The sequence below is a fragment of the Cololabis saira genome, chromosome 12, assembly GCF_033807715.1.
Source record: "Cololabis saira isolate AMF1-May2022 chromosome 12, fColSai1.1, whole genome shotgun sequence".
Lineage (NCBI taxonomy): Eukaryota > Metazoa > Chordata > Actinopteri > Beloniformes > Belonidae > Cololabis > Cololabis saira.
Window position 1 is genome coordinate 16,565,066 of NC_084598.1, and position 17,648 is coordinate 16,582,713.

Genomic DNA, 17,648 nt, shown 5'->3' on the forward strand with positions numbered 1-17,648 from the left:
CCGCAGCAGGACATATATCAGGATGCTTATCCTTGACTATAGCTCAGCCTTTAATACCATCCGGCCTGGCAAACTGATTATGAAGTAAACTGAGCTGGGGGTCCCGACCACCACCTGTAACTGGATTCTGGATTTCGGTGGGGAGAATGAGCTTTTACTCAACGTAGACAAAACCAAAGAACTTACAATGGACTTTAGGAAGAAAGCCCCCCCTCTGCAGCCCGTTAACATCAGGGGTCTGAGGTGGAGAGAGTGGTCAGCTACAGGTTCCTTGGTCTTCAGTTAGGGGCAAACCTACGCTGGTCTGCAAACACCACTGCCACGGTAATAAAGGCCCAGCAGCGGCTGCACTTCATCAGACTGCTCAGGAAGGCTGGCCTGAGCCTCCACTCTCTCAGCCAAGCATGCAAAAGTTGGTGGATAGCATCCTGGTATCACTGTGTGGTACGATAATACCACCCAGGCAGAGAGGAGGGCTCTTCAGAGGGTGATCAAGACTGCAGAGAGGATTATAAACACAAAGCTTCCCTCTATACACCCAACGCTGGATGAAGAAGGAACATAGCATCATCAGACACGCATCACCCAGCACACAAACTCCTCAAACATAAACACTCTACATTACAGCCTTAGACAAAGCAGATCAGACAGTATCATCACATGGTGTAGCAGTAGCAGTACCATCAGTCCTCTTGAATAATCTACCTCTGTTCATTGATGATCAACCGGGAAACGTGCAATATCCTTAGGTGAAGTGTGAAGCGTCTGATATTTATTTATTTGTATTGTTGTTTTAGTGTTTCACGTTTACCTTAACAAATGTACAAATTGCAAATAAACTTTATCTATCTATCCATCTAGGTGACGGTTTCAGTATACAGTGGCAGAAGTCAATTTTCCATCTCCGTCACTCCTGAAGATTCTTTGTGTAACGGTCGCTGGCACACTATTAAAGGTGAGTTTTTCGTTTGTTGTCTCCATCAAGCGTTCCCCTACAATTGTAGCCTTTGTTGTGTAATTCCATCTGCTTCTCCAGTGGTGAAGAAAAACGGCATTCTGCAGCTGCATGTGGATGGAACCAGCCGGCAGAGTGTCTGCCCCAAACAGAACCACTCTGCGTCAACCAAAGCAAGCGTTTACCTTGGAGGTGTCCCAGGTGAGAAGCATCGCATAGCCTGAATACACGATCCTTCACACGACTACACGATCATTTTCCAGTTCTTATGTCTGTCTCAGTATTGTTATTTTGTTTGTTCAATAATATTTTTTTCTATTTAAGATTATTCTTGTCACCCACTCTTTTGGACTTAATTTCAGCATTAATTTAGTGAATACAAATGTTGGGATATGAAAAATAACTAAAGAGAACACCATGCTCAATGAGATGTTTTAAAACAATACGGTATCATTTGAAAACTAAACTGTGGGGTCGGTATCAAAATAGTTAAACTCTGTGCCTAATTGGTTGTTTCAGAACATTTTCTCAAAGTATTGAACTTTTGGTTGCCAAGCACAGAGGGCAGGCTCATATCTGATTTGTTAGCTGCAAGTTACTTTCATTATATATTTTCCAAAAACAGAACTCTTCATGTTCAAAATACTTTAAATAAGAGAGAGAAACCCCCTAACACAGATTTTCATTGTCTCCCCACCAGGTGGTGATGAAATGCCCAGCCTACCTAAAGGTTTCCCAGCCTTCCACGGCTGCATCAGCAGAGCTCTCATCAACCACAGACCCGTCCTGATGTCTCCATCAGTCTCTGTGCACGGAGCCGTGGGGACACAAGGCTGTCCACACATGTAGACCCAACAGTCCTTTCCTCATATTCCCGACCGTAAAATACTGGTGGTGGATGTCACATTACTGCAGCATATTGATTTGTATTTTTTGGTTGGGTTGTAATATTTTTATGCTACAGGGTGTTACATCTCTATGCATAAGCAGTTGTAACCGTTGTATGGATACAAGTTAATCAGTGACTTTGAAATGAAAATTCAAATCAGTCCTAAAAGTGTGTATTATGTAAAAGACGTTTCATCTGGACTCTTTTTTTTTTTCTCAACAAAATATAAATAAATTGCAATCATTATTAATCTGCAATATTCAAGTGAAAGATGTATACAGCCGTCTACCATAGATGTTTGGCTCAGACATGTTTTTATTCCTACCGCGTCAGTATCATGAACACTGTCATTCTGTTACGTCCTTCTGCTGCAGACAGCTTGTCCATTTTTTACGTAATGTGTTCAAAGTTGTCAGTTTACTGTATTAATGCCATGCTGTTTAAAAAAAAAACCATGGACTTCTGACAAAAATAAACACATTGACATACTTGTTGCAACCTTCACACAAACCCCCAATAAAAACAACCCCGGAACACAATGAAACTCCCTCGTCTTCTGTTCAAGTTGCAGAGATGCATCTGCTCCCTCTTGTGTGCGTGTATAATCACTTTTAAATCCCCAACACATTCACTCCCAGACCTTGTTTGAATAGTTTTTTTTCTTATGCAAACTATACTTGAGAGTTTCTTATGCATCTACAATACAAAAAGAGTTATGACTCAAAGTTTCATTTTTTAATCAAGAGTTTAATCACAGAAGCCTGAGAATCAGCATTCAGACTCTGTCAATCCTTTAATAACAGAAAGGAAAGTCGAGGCTCATTCCCAATCCTATTCCCCCTGAATGGTAAATGGAAGAAAGCAGTGCTGTTGGTGAACACAGGCCACGGCTGTTACGATGAACATTAGCCCTGCTTAACTTGAGGTGGTTGTCCTGAGTTGGAACGTTGCCTTTGGTATAGAAAAGTGTGAGAAAATGCTTAATATGAGGAGGTAAAGATGATTAGAAGAGAAAGGGAATCAGGTGCCGGGACTCCACAGGTCAAACGCTAATCAAGACTCATGTCCTCGTCGTCATCTTTCTTCTCTTTGGAATCTCCTTTGTTGCCCTGCATGGCGTTTGCAAATGCCTCCACATCTGGAAAAGAAAGAAGAAAGAAATGATATACTGATGATACCAGAAGACCAGGGGGATATGTCAAGGGGATTTTTGCTTTCAGAAATGCTTTGTCGAGAAGAGTTCAATGGTCAGTTTGCCATGTGAGAAGCAATTAAATCCTATCTCGAGAGTGAGATAATGTTCTCAATCACTGGTGACATGCTTTCATTTAAATAACAGCTTTCCAAAAACAGCTGGCTAAAACAAATATTTGAATCCAGTCAAATATTATCAAGTGTTGCTTTTAACAAATTAAAAGCAATGCTAGCAGAGCTGGTGTCCTCATTTTTGAAGTGACAAATTACAACAAATTACCAAATAATCGTCATATTAACAAGATTGCTGATACTTCACATTGGTTCAACAAAAAACACTCACAGTGCATCTGCTTTTTGTCTAATCTCTCACACTTCATCAAAGCTGAAACCTATCCTGCGACTATTTTTCCTGATTCAAGCAGCAAGTAGAGCCTCATAAGATAGAAAACAGTTTTTCCCTCCACTTAGTAAAGGTAACTTAAAAGGAAGTTTAAAATAATCAAATTGCACAATGATTCTTACAAATATGTATGCAAACAGCTCCACCTTTGTGGACAGACACAGACATAAGTATACACGCACGCACGCACACACACACACGCGCACACACACACATACGCACGCACACTTTAGTTTCACTGGGGCCTTAAAAACAGCACAGGCACAGAATGAAAAGACGAACAGAGCCACTCGTGCTGCGTTTGCCCTACCTCCCCTATTTGCAGCATCCACAGCTTCAGCTGGCAGACCAAACTGGCTCATAAGAGGGCCGAGCTGTCCAGAAGCCAAGGCACTGCTGAACATACTCATCGACTGCAATGGAGAAAGACTAGTCAGTAGATTCCTTTCAACATCCGTTTAGCTTCAAGCTATATCAATGGACACATACTGTGGACTGTGGTGAGGGACTTAAGTTACTGTTTAAATGCTCTACCTGCACCTGATCAGCAAAATTCAGATGATCAGTGTAGTAAAACTTTTAAAGCCCTGTCACACCTTAAAGATTTAGCCAACATATGCTTACGTCTCTAAAACGCTAGTATAGACTGAACTATTGATGCGTTTCTTTAAATTTTGGGCATATACACAATGTATCCGTAACTTATATAGAATGTTTTGATGACGTATAGATTAACTATTCTAACGAATGCTTTGTGGGTTGCCAGCATTCAATACTTATGCCTAACGATTGTCTAAATTATCTGTTGCGAAAGTCAGCGTATCGCAGACAGCCTACATGCTTAAAACATCGAAGACACTGCCAAGAAGTCTCCTGGCAAGGAGAATCTATCCTACCTCTTAGGCATTGTCAGTGGTTTTAGCGATGACATCCACCACTTTAGCCAACAGAGTTCCATCATAAGCTGGTCATACGTGCCAAACTTTCAAACTGCAGCACCGGGAAGCCACTTTACTCCAGGGATGAGCAGCACTTGTGTTTAAAAATCTACTCACAAACTGAAAACAGCAGCTGGTAAAAGGAGACCTGGACACTGGTCTAGCCTGAGCTGCAGCACTTTTAATTTTCTATACTAATACTGTGCATCCAGCTGAATCTAGCTACGCTGTTCAAACCTTCCCAGTCAACTTCTTTAGACATCCGTGCAGTACCACGCTGCCACTCTCTTGTCCACGTGCCTCTTGCATGGATGCATGGATGCTCAAACACAAACCAAAAGGGACAATGACACTCGTATGAGAAGGTGATGCTGATGTTGGAGGACGACTACTACGTCGTCTTGTCTCAGCCTCACTGGATCTTCCATCTCTCAGGTGAACATCTGCTTACTAGTCTTGAGGTGACGTGTGTGAACAATCTTCAAGAGTTGCACAAATGATGGCTCTTATATGTGGGATATATGAGCCAAACACTGGCATAAGTCAAATGTTGTGCATGCACAACATTTTTCAACAATCTGCCATACTACAACCTAAGCCAGCATGCTTCATTGTGCTCCTAACTTATACAAAACCCACCCATTACGGATCTGACACATGCCAGCGTATTCGCCAATTTTTCATAAGTTAGCATAAGCTGGCTAAATTGTCAAGGTGCGATGGGGCCTTTACATTGCCAAATATTATAATTATGTTCACACATATTTTGTAGTAATGGTTGGCAATATTGCAGTTATAATTAGTCTATAAATCATCCTCAGTCTCTGAAAGAGTGAAAGAGGAAATATTTCTCCCATCAGTTGGAGAAATTAAGAAAAAAAAGTTACACTAGTTCAAAAGACAAAACAATTAAATCTTTAAGTTAAAGTCCATTTTGAATGGGGAGAAAAAGTTAATAAAAAAAAAAAAGCGGAATCATTTTTCCTAAAACATACATGTCTACACTAGAAATGTTCATTTCCTCCTACCTGTTGAAACTGAGGCGAACTGAGTGTGTTCTGGATCTCTTCAGCAGTCTGAGGTAAACTCTCTCCACTGGGGAGGAAGGGAAGCAACCTCTGCTGGACCTCAGCATTACTCAGGATGGGAGCCATCATCTCCGGGGTGCAAACACTGGATAGATCCACTATAGTACAAACAATACACTGCTGGGTACATTTATCACTCTGTGTCTACATATACAACTATATACATACACACACACACACACGCACACGCACACGCACACGCACACGCACACGCACACGCACACGCACACATACATACATACATACACAGACAAAAAGTAAGGACATTTGTGTTTGGTAGATTATTTCTTTGTAACAATGCTTCTTGACAATAAATCTTATAACGTTGGAAAGCCTCTTTATTTCACTTTAAATGGTGCCACATTTGTAAGGAAGGTGCATTTGTGGGATGAGCAGCAGAGCTGAGTATGTGGGTTGCACTCATAAAAAAATTTGCCAAATTTTCTCTGCCAATTTTGCCATTGACACATTTGTGGTGGATTGGATGATTGAAGTTTGAAGAAACAACACATTGGGAATGTATCCATTTAACAAACAGGAGCCTCAGTAGCGTGTGGAAGAACCATACACAGCTACAACAGCCTGGTCACACACTGATGTGGGATGGCATCACATTTGCCAACCAGCATTTGTTGCAGGTCAGCGTTGGTGTGTTGGTCACTGTAGCACGAACAGCACATCCAAGTTGATCCCACAAGTGCTCAATGGGGTTGAGGTCAGGTCAGGCCATCCTCTCCACTCCCAAACTCTGGAGGTGTCTCTGATAAACCCCACTCTGGCATTTTGTCATCTCGTACTGAGGATAGAGTTCAGTCCCAGACTGTGGAGATATGGGATTGCCACTAGTCACAGAATCTCATCTTGATATCTCTCTGCATTGAGATTGCCTCCGATGATGACGAGCATCATTTTTCCAGTGAGGGAGATGCCATCCCACACTTTCACACTGCCTCAGCCAAAGGATGTTACACTATCGGTGAAGCAATCAGCACAGCGTATCCCTCAGATGAATGTTCCTACAAATGTGGCACCTTTTAAAAAGGGAAATAAACAGGCTTTCCAACCGTATACGTTTCATTACAAGAAGCATTGTTACAACAAAGAAATAATTTACCAAACACTAATTTCCTTCCTTTTGGGCGAAGGTTTTATACTGTACATGTGTTACCATATGGCTCAAAAGAAAGCAAGATTGTTTCAATACACTGTAACCTTAAATTGTAGAATAAATGAATTAACTTTTCTTGCCTGGATACTGATTTAAATTATTCCAGGAGAGCACATCCACCTTGTGAACAGTGAACACAATAAGGTAACAGCACACATTTAAGCCTATTATGCCAGATGTCTATCATATTTAATAAATGAATTTCTGAGACCTCTGTACCCAGTCCATAAATTAAAAAAAAAAATAAATAAAATGTTATACAGTTAAAATGTTTTTAAAAGTACAAAAAATTACGCAATATATTGTTAACGATACACATGATGCTGCTCATGGTGTCAGTATTGATGGTTACAAGCATTTTACTTTTTTTTTTTTTTTTTTTAAAACATAGTCTCTTCATTATTCCAATAGTTTTTAAATTATTTTTCATCCCGGTTTGGATGTTGAGGAAAGTTGTTTACCAGCGGGAGAAGCTGATCGAAATATCAAGAAGCCAAATTTAGTCCAGACACCAAATCCCCCACGAGTTAAAGAGGAGGCGTCGTGGATGTAGAGCAGAAGCAAAGACTGCAAAAGAGGAAGTTTAAACCAGGGCTTCCAACTGTAATAACTGGTAACGTCCAAAGACTGTACAAAAAATGGACGAGGCATTCAGTCTAACGACCCACTGGTTTCTGAAGACTGGTTTTGAAGCCCGTATTTCTATGTACGGGTCACAGCCAAGCTGACGGGGACACGTCCACCATATGTCAATCAAAGTTAGCTTTGCTCCCAGCCCCTTCAGCCAAACTCTGCAGACAATCTGCACAGCTGCCATTACACATTTACAGTGGCATATAACGGCAAAATCCAAAAATGACCGTCTCATTTAGCCGACGCTGGGTTCGTAATATTGGCTGGTTGCTCTTCTGAGTAAAATAGCATGTTGTTTACAGATGAGGAAGTGATAATCGCCAGTGATTGGCTGTCAATCAATCAATCAATCATATAGAAAGAAATGTAATGTTTTGATGCTTTATATAAACTCTCCTGGCCCCCTTGGAGTTTTTATGGATGTGAAATTAAATTACCAAAATGTTTTTTCTGGGGCAGGCTGTAAATATATTTATTTCTGCTCTAAAGCTTGACATTTTAATGTGGGAGTCGATACAGATTAATTTGCTTTTGGGGCCTCTACTGGTCAGTCAAGGAATTGCAACCAAACTTAGTTCTGCATGAGCGCCAATGCCGAAGTAAGATCTCTTGGCGAGTACTGAAACGTTTTTGAAAAATGTCTGACGGCTCCCCAATCCATTATATATGCTGGATATTTCATGAAAAACCTAAAGTGGGATATTTCTAAAAAACTATAAAACATTTTTAAAAGCTGAATCAATTCGTACAAGTTTAATGGTGTATCTAGCTGAAAGTGTGCAGAAGTAATAAGGTCTAAAATAGTTTTTTCAAGGATATTAAGATAAGCTAGTCAGCCAGCAAAAAAATGGCGGAAGATAAACTATATAACTAGAAAGGGCTGGGTTGAACACTAAGAGCTAAACTTTGCTGAAAAAACAGCTTAACTGTTGAAAATCAAAGAATTTGCTAAAGTCGGGTGAAAATGATAAAACAAGAAAACAAGAAAAGAAAGATTGGCTAAAGAAAGGAACTGTTTTGAAGAGGAGGATGAGTTGAAGAATTTAGCCAAAATTCTAGAAGAATGATCACATTTTGCAGAATTAAAACCTAACTGGGGGTACTTTGTATTGCCCTATGATCATTTTCATTTGTAATTTAGAAATCCTTTACAATACTTTAGGATTTAAAAAGTGAATGTCCTATGTTCTTAGCTGTAAATGTGTAGTTGAATTATTGCTGTGTACAAAGTAAATAAGTCATTATGGTTTACTGAACCACAAAGTTGTAAAAGGAAGAATAGGAGCAGAAAACGGAGGGGAATGAGTACAAGGAGGGAGGGTTGGTTGAGGAGAAAAGGTAAGAAGGAAGGTAGTTAAAGGTATTGTTCAGTATATTTAATACATTACAATGTGAAACACACATTAATTAGGTAAATTCACTCCAGCTGTGAATCAGAGGACCTGCAGCTACAGCAATGGTGTCACTCTGCTGGAAAGACCCACCTAAGCGTTAGTGGCAGATGTCTTTTCCAATGCAGTGATGGAATTTGTTAAGTGGCAGGGGTTTTAATATCAGAGTTAGAGCGAGTTAAAGAAACCAAACTTTATCTGTGCAGAAGAGTTCATGTGTCATTGACTCCCAATTGTAAGATAGGCAGAAAAGGTTTAAGTCACAGTGCCACAAAATGCTAATTTTCTGAAAGCCGAAGAAAAAGAAGCTTCGTTTTGACATAATTCATAGGGGGTGAGTGAAAGGTGTGGCCTGGAGAGAGGTTTGAAACAGAATCTTTCTGATTATCATCTACCGCAGAAATCTAAAGTAGACGACAACATCGGCTACAATGTATATTTGGTGGGAAAATGTCTCAAAACAAAAATAATCATAAAACTTAAATTCAGTTCTCAAAGACTAAACTTAATTCAAGCACAGAGCAAATAAACTGACCACATTCTTCAACAAGTTCAGTTCAGAAACCATCTCAGCTTCCTCCTCTTCTGCCCCCAGCCAAACAGACCTCCCATCCTCTCTTTGCCCACAGCTTCCCTGTCACACCTCAGCTCTCTCATCTTCCACCTCAGTCACAAACCTTACTGCTGCTCCACTGTTGTCTCCTACCACATCAGCATCAAAGCCACTGACTTAAAGAAACTGAACTAACTGATAAGAAAGGCTGGTTCTGCTCTGGGGCCTCTGGATCTGATTGTGGAAAGGAGGATACTTCATCAAATGAAGAAGATCATTGACAACCCTGAGCATCCTCGTCACGACACAATAATTCAGCAACTGTGACTGCGTTTACATGCAGTCAATAAACCTTTTAAAACCCGAATATTGGCAATAACCCGAATTTGCACGGCCATGTAAACACCAATAACCCCTTTGAATAACCCGAATTTGCTCATATTCGAATATGACCCTGGGTTTCTCCTTTTAAAACCTGAATATTCGGTCATGTAAACGCCTAACGGGATATCCCGATGAAACGGAACATGAATCTGTTTTCTGCGCATGCTCTGTTCGCAAGGAATCCTGGTCTTTTGAGTCCAGGACGTTCTTATAAACATGGAGAAACGCAAGACCACGCCACACTTTTGGAGTGAGGAGGAGAATAATCAATTCATAAATGTAATGAAGGATATGAACATTTTGGCATTTGTAGACGGTAGAAAGTACCGGGAGAGCGAGATTTACAAGAAGTTGCGTGAAGCAGCATTTGTTTTGAATTTGGATACAGGAAGAAGCTGAAATGACGGGAATTGCGTCATGATGTTCTCCGCGCGTTGCTGGTTTGATCCAGATATCCCGAATGATTAATTACCATGTAAACGGAATATTCCGAATGTTTCAGTAACCGGAATATTAGCAATAACCCGAATTTCTACTGCATGTAAACGTAGTCAGTGTCCTCAGTCAGATCCTTCTTCAGATCCACTGCAACACAGACCGCTACAGGAGATCCTTCCTGCCCACAGCAATAAATCTCTACAGTGACTCTCTGAAGAAACTTAAATCATGACTACTGCAACAATTAATTTCCCTTTCGCAGATTAATAAGGTTTTTTGAATTTAACTGAATTAAAGACTAAATTAAAGACAACATTAGGTTTCAATTTCAAGATGTAATAAACGCTTCAAATTTTTAACAAAGGATTTTCCGTGTATTATATAATACAGATTAAGTTAAGATATACTCTAGCCCTAACCAATTCATGTACTAGCCACATGAAAAGAAGCAGACCCATCGTCATTCCAACAGCACTACCACTATCACCCCATGGTAAATAACCTGTCACTCACCCGCTGGTCCCTGAGCAGCAGCAGCCGCTGCTGGGACGTTCATCGTGGCAAGAATGTTTTGAAGGTCACTGAGCTGGATGGGTTGGTGGGAGGAAGGGCTTGCGATGGAAGCTGGGGCAACAGGTGTTTGAGCTGAAGCTGTAAGTGATTAAGAATAAACATGCATCTAGGAAATCTTTGCTTTCTTTACTAAATAAACTCAACATTCTTGACTGAAACAACTCCACAGAATCCTACAATGTAGTGGCATAAAAATACTTTAAATTTTCACAATCGACCCCTTTTGTTATTAATAAAGCTTTTTAGTGTGCTGCTGTCTTTTTGTTTACTGCACTATAGGGTAATAAAGTCTATGATTACCATGAAGCTATTATCAAGACCATTAAAGCAATGGTTGTTATTTAAAGCTTGGCGATTTGTTGAAACCAAAGCGCGTCACAGCATGGTAGCAGTACCTGGCGTGGAAAGGGCAACACCAGTAGAGGATGGAGTTGAAGCCGCAGGAGCGGAAGGGGTGGTGGGAGCCTGGGCAGAGCTCGGTCTGGGGGCTGCACCTGATGACGGAGAGGCTGTGGTGGCTTGGCTCCGAGAGCTGAGGTGATAATATGAATTAAATTATTATATATTTTTTTTTAAATTTGTTACATTCCATACAAGTCTGATGTGTTAGTTGTTACTCAATCTCTACGCGTGTCCAGTCTCACCTGGATGAGGTGCTGCTGGTGACTGGTCCTCCACTGCTTAGGAGGCTGGCAAGTCCTGGTCCTGCTAAAGCTCCCAGACCTCCTTAGGTAAACACAAATACATTAAACAAATGTTGTAACTGTTCATGTAAAAAAAGGACTTGGACCTTCAAGTTAAGTTTTTTGTTTCTAAATAAAATAAATGCATGAGATAATATACACCTGGCTCGTCATGGATATGTTTGGTGCCAGCCCAAAAAAAAAAGAAGGTATTTTGAAAAGCAAGAAAAGGAAATGAACAAACTAAAAACAAAATTATTGTAAAACTCACAAGCTTAGAAAGACACATTGGTTTCACTCAATAGGTTATTTCATAACTAAACACCTAAAACTTTAAGTGCTGTCGCAGGTAAGAAAAAAGCCAACTATAATCTCTTTGCAGGTTGGATATGATCTGCACGTATGTGAGGAAATATTAGAGCTACTCACCCAGTCCACCCAGTCCTGTTGGTCCAATAAGCTGCATCAGCTGGTTGTGGCTCATGTTTCCCAGCAGGTTCTGGAGACCTCCCTCACCTCCCAGCGCAGACAGCTCATGGCCGCTGCCGCCTCCACTGCCAGGGGCTCCAGGAATTGGAGGGTTGTTGAGGTATTCATTCACCTTACGACAGTACTCATCATCCTTATCCGTTTTTGGCTCCTGATGAAATATCGGCACACGGCAGGTATTTGGAATTAAAGTTGTGTAGTTCAAACAAATTAGGAAAACACCATTCTGCATAATGACTCAAAATAGGTTTAATAAAATCAAAAACATGAAGCCTGAGAAAATAATCTATCTTTATCTTACAACAAAGAAAAATACCGTCTGAAAAAAGTTTCAATAACTAAAGAGCAAATTAGCAACTTATTTCAAAACCTGCAACAAAATCATATTGCATGAGCACACAATCTACCCATCGCCCCACAGCAGTACAACGCACAAGATAAAAGCCTTTGTTGATGATCGATGTTCCACATCGATCGGTTCTAATTCCAAAAACGTCCTCTCATAAAAAAGTGAAACCAACACGTTGCACAGGATTTCACGGAGGATCCCTGTGAAACTCAATATCCCCTCACGCTTTGGCGATGGATTGCTCTGTGGCACTTCCACATCAACGCAGAACTTCGAAAGGTAGATGATGGTGTTGAGTAACCAACTGTGGAGCATAAACTAGGCTTTACTCTCTTCTCCATGTTTAAAACAACTCGGTCTCAGCATCTTTCTACCTTCATGTCTTTTTCCTTCTATATGTTTGTCTTATGTTAGCATGTCTTTCTTTTTGACCTATGGTAACACAATTCTCCACACATTCATGTAAAGACACATCCCACAAGTACTAGAGTAATCATCAAACTACACACCCTGCACCCATCACTGCCTGCTCTTTCCATCTGTCTTGTCCTTTCATCTTTCACATCAGTGATTTTAATCTTCTGACAGAATTAGGAATTCACCTGTTGATAAAATATGTGTTACATCAGACTAGGGGTGTAACAGTATTGGCAGTCACAGGACAAATACATCTGAGTATTTTAAAAAGTTGTGTCCCCAGGGCAATATAACGAGGATGGCACACGTGCAGGACTCGACAAAGACCATCTGTCGATGTTGTTTCACTGAAGTGCTTCTGGCAATACATCACACATGCTAACGTACATAAGACGGTATCATGTGGACATTCCAATCACTGGCGCGAGGAAAATGACGCGTGCAACAACTTATCCCCGCTGGACATAAGCAGCCCCTTGAGATGAAAACAGAGAGGGCCAGCAAAATCACAGAAGCAACTGCCAGTATGGAAATACTGTGTAGCCCCACACACACACACACACACCTTATATTCTTGTTTCTTCAAAGTAGCCACCTTTTGCTGTAATTTGCCTTCAGTGTGAATCTACAATTTTCATAGGTCATGAAAATAAAGACAACTCTTTGAAGGAGAAGGTGTGTCCAAACTTTTGGTCTGTACTGTGTGTGTATATATTATATATATAATATATACACACATACATAAATACATACACACACATATATACACACCTATATATGTTATGTATATGTATATGTTTTATTCTATTTATTTTTAACTTTTTATAAACAGGAGATGGTTTTTAGTTTTGCAGTCTGTTCAAAATAAATGAAAAACGCTAGTCTTAGACGTCTCACTTTTTGTTGTTTTTTTCCCCCGTTGTACCGAACCTGTACTGAACCGCGACCCCCATACCGAGGTACATATCGAACCGTGACTTGTATGTTAAACCCCCTACATCAGACTGAAGAGGGCTGGTGGAGGATGGACTCACTCTCACACGCCTTAAGAAAACAAACACCTGCTACAAGGTAGATTAAAATGCATAAATATCTCACTGAAAAAGGTCTCGCCAAACATGGTAATAACCATTAATATATAACTATAATAACAACAACAACAACAATAATAGTAATAATATTCTTACATTTTCTACCTTCATGGGGCAATACAGTTTTGTTGATCCTTGGAGAGTCTTCATTTTCTCTACAACACAATTATTTTTTAAACGTGCACTGGAACGATGAATTACTTCTAGTTTGACCCTTTATAATATCCAGCTTACACTCCTATACCGATATCTGATCGCTAAGCCACACTTATAAGCTATAGATTTTAGAGCTTGGCCATTTTTTCCCCTTCTAGTATCAAAGGAAAAATTCTATGCCTGACTTCATCGACCTCTTCCTGGAGACACCACTCCCTTTAATTCTATGGGAGACACTTCAGGTATTCACAATGACTAAAACCATCTCATAACACAGCTACACGAATAAACATCACTGCATACAAATAGCCAGGACTGATGCAAATACAGATAAGCTCTATGTCACTAATCAATCCCTGACACTCTATTAGGAAAAATTACAACTCTAGACTGAGCTTGAGCCTATCAGTACTAGAGAGGATGAACAATTACTTATTTGAGTACCCTATATAAATTAGGTGTGTTAGAGCGGGGATTCAACTAAAATATGCAAGACAGCACGAGGCCTGGTATAGCGAACACACCACACTTACCAACAGCACTCCTGTCACTTAGAGGATTTTGGCATACAGTATGTAATCACACACTGTGATGATTCGTTTGAATGAGAACGTGTGTCCAAACTTTTGGTCTGTGGAAATTTTTCACATAACCGACAATTCACTCTTTAAAAAGAAGTTCAGTAAAGCTTTTTCTAACCTGCATCCAGAAGAACAGCCTCTTAGATCCAGCTTTGAACTTCAACACATAGACACGTCCGGTTGTGCACTGGTTCACCTTTTTGAATTCACAGTCATCAGGGAATATGATAAGGTCCTAGAGCAGGAAAAACATGTCAGTTCAATTATAGCATATTTACATCACCAAGTTACAGTATGCCCTCTGAAGACAGGTCCCAGATTGCTCAGTGGGTGCACCATATGCAGAGGTTACCACCCTCGTGCAGGCGGCATGGGTTTGAATCCCCACCCGAAGCTTCTTACTCCATGTCTCCCCACTCCCCTCCACAGATTTCCTGTCTTGCCACTCTCAAAATAAAGGCCACTAGAGCCACACAAAAAAATATATGAAAAAAAAAATAAAAAGATACTGTGATATCTGGTTCTGTAACAAAGTAAAGCAATAGATATACTTATTTCTTACATCATCAACATTTCCAGTCGTCCTGTCCTTCCAGCAGAAATGGATCAAAGAATCATCCGACTGCTGGATGTATGCCATGCCCTTGCGTTTATCAGGTGTAACAGTGTTTCCCTTCAAGCTCATTTTACCAGCACGAAACTCCACCAGGTACTTGCTGGAACTTCCCCTCGAACCACTGACCAAGCTTGGAAAGAGTGCACCCGACGACATCTTTGCAGTCTCTTCACTGAATGTCCCAAACACTGGTGAAAAACAAAAAGGTGTGGGCTCAGGAAAAAACTGAGACTTTACATTTCAATACTGAGGAGTCATTTGCAGTGTGCAGATAAAAAGAGTGAATTCAAATACTGCAATTGAAAGAACCAGGCACATTTTGAACACACCCACTCAGAAAAAGAGAAAGAAAAATAAATTAAAAGTGCATTTAAACATTTGACTGGCACCATATTTCCAAGCACAAGAGAGGGAAAGCCTACTGAGGTGTTCAAATAAACACTGTTATTCAAGCAGTCATGTTTGGTATTTTTCCTTCACACTGCCACTACTATCACAACTGCTAGTCAACTTCTGCCTCCAAATACTATATGTATTTTTCGGATGTATACTAGATGTGGTATATATTTTAAGTATATTGTAACCCCCTGCTCGCCTCCCTGATGCCCCCGTCCGACCTCGCCCCTCATTGCAATATATATATATATATTTCTAATAATTATTCTTGGCATTATCATATATTGTTTTATAGTGTATTATATTATGAGATCTCATGGGATGTTATATTGTAGCATTATTATATATTATAGTATGGTGATATAATTTTGTTATAATATTATAAATATGATTGTTATATTATTATATGCTATTATAGTATTACATATATTACTTTATATTATATCACTCTATATGATAATTATCTACTTATTTTTCAAATTAATATGCTTGATTTATTTATTAACTTTCATTATTTTATTTACACACACACACCTAGGTACATATCATTGTAACGGGATGTTGTCTTTTGTTGTTTGTACTGTATGTTAATAAAAATAAAATAAATAAATAAATAAAAAAAGTATACTGTAATCTATTGATCACTTAACATAATTGCATTACTTTAAAAAGTAAAGTATTAAAACAAAGAAGCTGTAGATGTTAGGAAGATCATGAAAAACAACTACAGTGCTGTCAGCTCGCTGCAGCCGTACAAGTTATCCTTTCTCACTTATGTAATAAGTACTAAGATTTCGATTAGAAGTAAAGCTTAGAGAGTCATAGCAGACCATAAGTTACTGCTGACTGGTCCAAATGTTTAACTTTGCGATGTTTGACTGAGTTAGTTTAGTTTCCCCACTAGTGCCGTTAGCTTGTCCATGCTAACGTTAGCGCATGACGAGGCTAAACGACGAGACTCAGAGAGACTTATGACACTTTCCATCAAGTAAAACACAAAAACCAGATGTAAAACCCGCGCTTCAAGGGATTCGTTCAAGACAATAATGTGAAAAACATATTTCCAAACCACTGAGGTACCGGTAGTTGAAGTTGTTCAGAAGTAGCTCACAGCCACAGTCGTGTAGTCTTCTTCTGCTTCTCTTCCTGTTAAGGCTGATTTATGGTTCTGCGTTAAATCGACGCAGAGTTACGCCGTAGGGTACGTGGTGACGCACACCGCCGTACCCTACGGCGTAGGCTCTGCGTCGATTTAACGTGGAACCATAAATCAGCCTTTAGTCCTTCTGCTGCTGCTACAACCTGCTGGGCTTCAGTGGAACAGTGAAAGGGCAATAATAAAACATAAAAACAACTAAATCCTGTAAAATTCCCATACTTTTTTTATTTTAAACGTTTATTCATTTAAGTTCTCATCTTAAGCTCTTTTTATTTCCTTAGGAAGATTCCCCAAACCTATGACGACGACAGAAATAATAATAATAATAATAATAATAATAATAATAATAATAATAATAATAATAATAATAATAATAATAATAATAATAATAATAATACATTTCATTTGTTAGGCGCCTTTCATGGCACTCAAGGTCGCCGTACAACAATCAAAATACAAAAACACAATTTAAACAATAGAGAACAGCAACGTTTATAACAGAACACAAAAGACCACGTAAGTTGTAAGTGGTTGATTAAAATCTAATTTCTGAAACAAACTTCAAACTTCAGTAAAGTCAAACATGACATAGACATGTAATGACAACCAAAGTGTGGGGCTGGATTCTGAATGGCTGAAGCTAGAATATGAAGCTAGAATATGGTAGTTTCATATTTCTGTGATGACAAAAGCAAATTTATCACCAATGTCCCGCTGGATAGACTTTACAACATATATAGTCCATTTTCCACTTACCGTATTTCCTTTATGTCCCAGTTTACATATGTTAATTTTAATATATATCATACAATATTGTGATTGGTCTGATCTGTTTTTAGTTTACATCATAACTGAACTAAGACGCATTCAAGCATGTGAAGGTCAAGCCTCGTCTATGACACGAGACAGGGCAGTCTCTCTGGTCTCTCCGGTCTCTATATAATAATAATAATGATAATATTCCAATAACCATGATTCATTTAATCAGGAATAACTTATTTCAGACCTCAACCCCTACACTGCATAAAATAATAATATTAGGATTTTATGAAATTGTTAAAAGTATGAGGGGTTTTTCTACAAGATTGGTTTTTTTTTTTCTAC

General features: G+C 39.4%; 2 protein-coding genes across 5 annotated transcripts in view; one reads left to right on the forward strand and one right to left on the reverse strand.

Annotated features, from left to right (window-relative positions):
- Positions 1 to 2,438, forward strand: part of lama5 (laminin, alpha 5) — a 102,561-nt gene extending 100,123 nt beyond the window's left edge. Inside the window, exons 78-80 of the mRNA XM_061735735.1 lie at positions 862 to 955; positions 1,037 to 1,156; positions 1,656 to 2,438. Of these exons, the coding sequence (XP_061591719.1) occupies positions 862 to 955; positions 1,037 to 1,156; positions 1,656 to 1,804 (363 nt within the window). The 3' untranslated portion in view covers positions 1,805 to 2,438. The remainder of the gene's footprint in view (positions 1 to 861; positions 956 to 1,036; positions 1,157 to 1,655) is intronic.
- Positions 2,439 to 2,570: 132 nt separating this feature from the next.
- On the reverse strand, positions 2,571 to 16,550 carry LOC133456978 (proteasomal ubiquitin receptor ADRM1-like). 4 transcript variants are annotated; one of them, XM_061735737.1, is made up of 10 exons: positions 16,466 to 16,550; positions 14,936 to 15,177; positions 14,492 to 14,608; positions 11,720 to 11,930; positions 11,252 to 11,330; positions 11,003 to 11,139; positions 10,548 to 10,685; positions 5,408 to 5,565; positions 3,752 to 3,854; positions 2,571 to 2,982 (listed from the first exon to the last, which is right to left on the reverse strand). In XM_061735737.1, exons 2-10 carry the CDS (start codon positions 15,143 to 15,145, stop codon positions 2,894 to 2,896), a joined length of 1,242 nt encoding a protein of 413 aa, XP_061591721.1. In that variant the 5' UTR covers positions 15,146 to 15,177; positions 16,466 to 16,550; the 3' UTR covers positions 2,571 to 2,893. The 4 variants fall into 4 exon arrangements, with proteins under 4 accessions (XP_061591721.1, XP_061591720.1, XP_061591722.1 ...); XM_061735736.1 differs by having other exon boundaries at positions 11,252 to 11,333; XM_061735738.1 differs by lacking the exon at positions 10,548 to 10,685 and having other exon boundaries at positions 11,252 to 11,333.
- Positions 16,551 to 17,648: the final 1,098 nt, after the last annotated feature.

Bases quoted from the DNA above. Each gene is read 5' to 3' on its own strand.
- LOC133456978 (XM_061735736.1), bottom strand. From the start codon at position 15,145: ATGTCGTCGGGTGCACTCTTTCCAAGCTTGGTCAGTGGTTCGAGGGGA. The intron at 3,855-5,407 runs GTAGGAGGAAAT...TCTCCATTGCAG, and splicing joins GTTCGCCTCAGTTTCAACAG to TCGATGAGTATGTTCAGCAG. The intron at 2,983-3,751 runs GTAGGGCAAACG...TTTCTTTTCCAG, and splicing joins GGATGCTGCAAATAGGGGAG to ATGTGGAGGCATTTGCAAAC.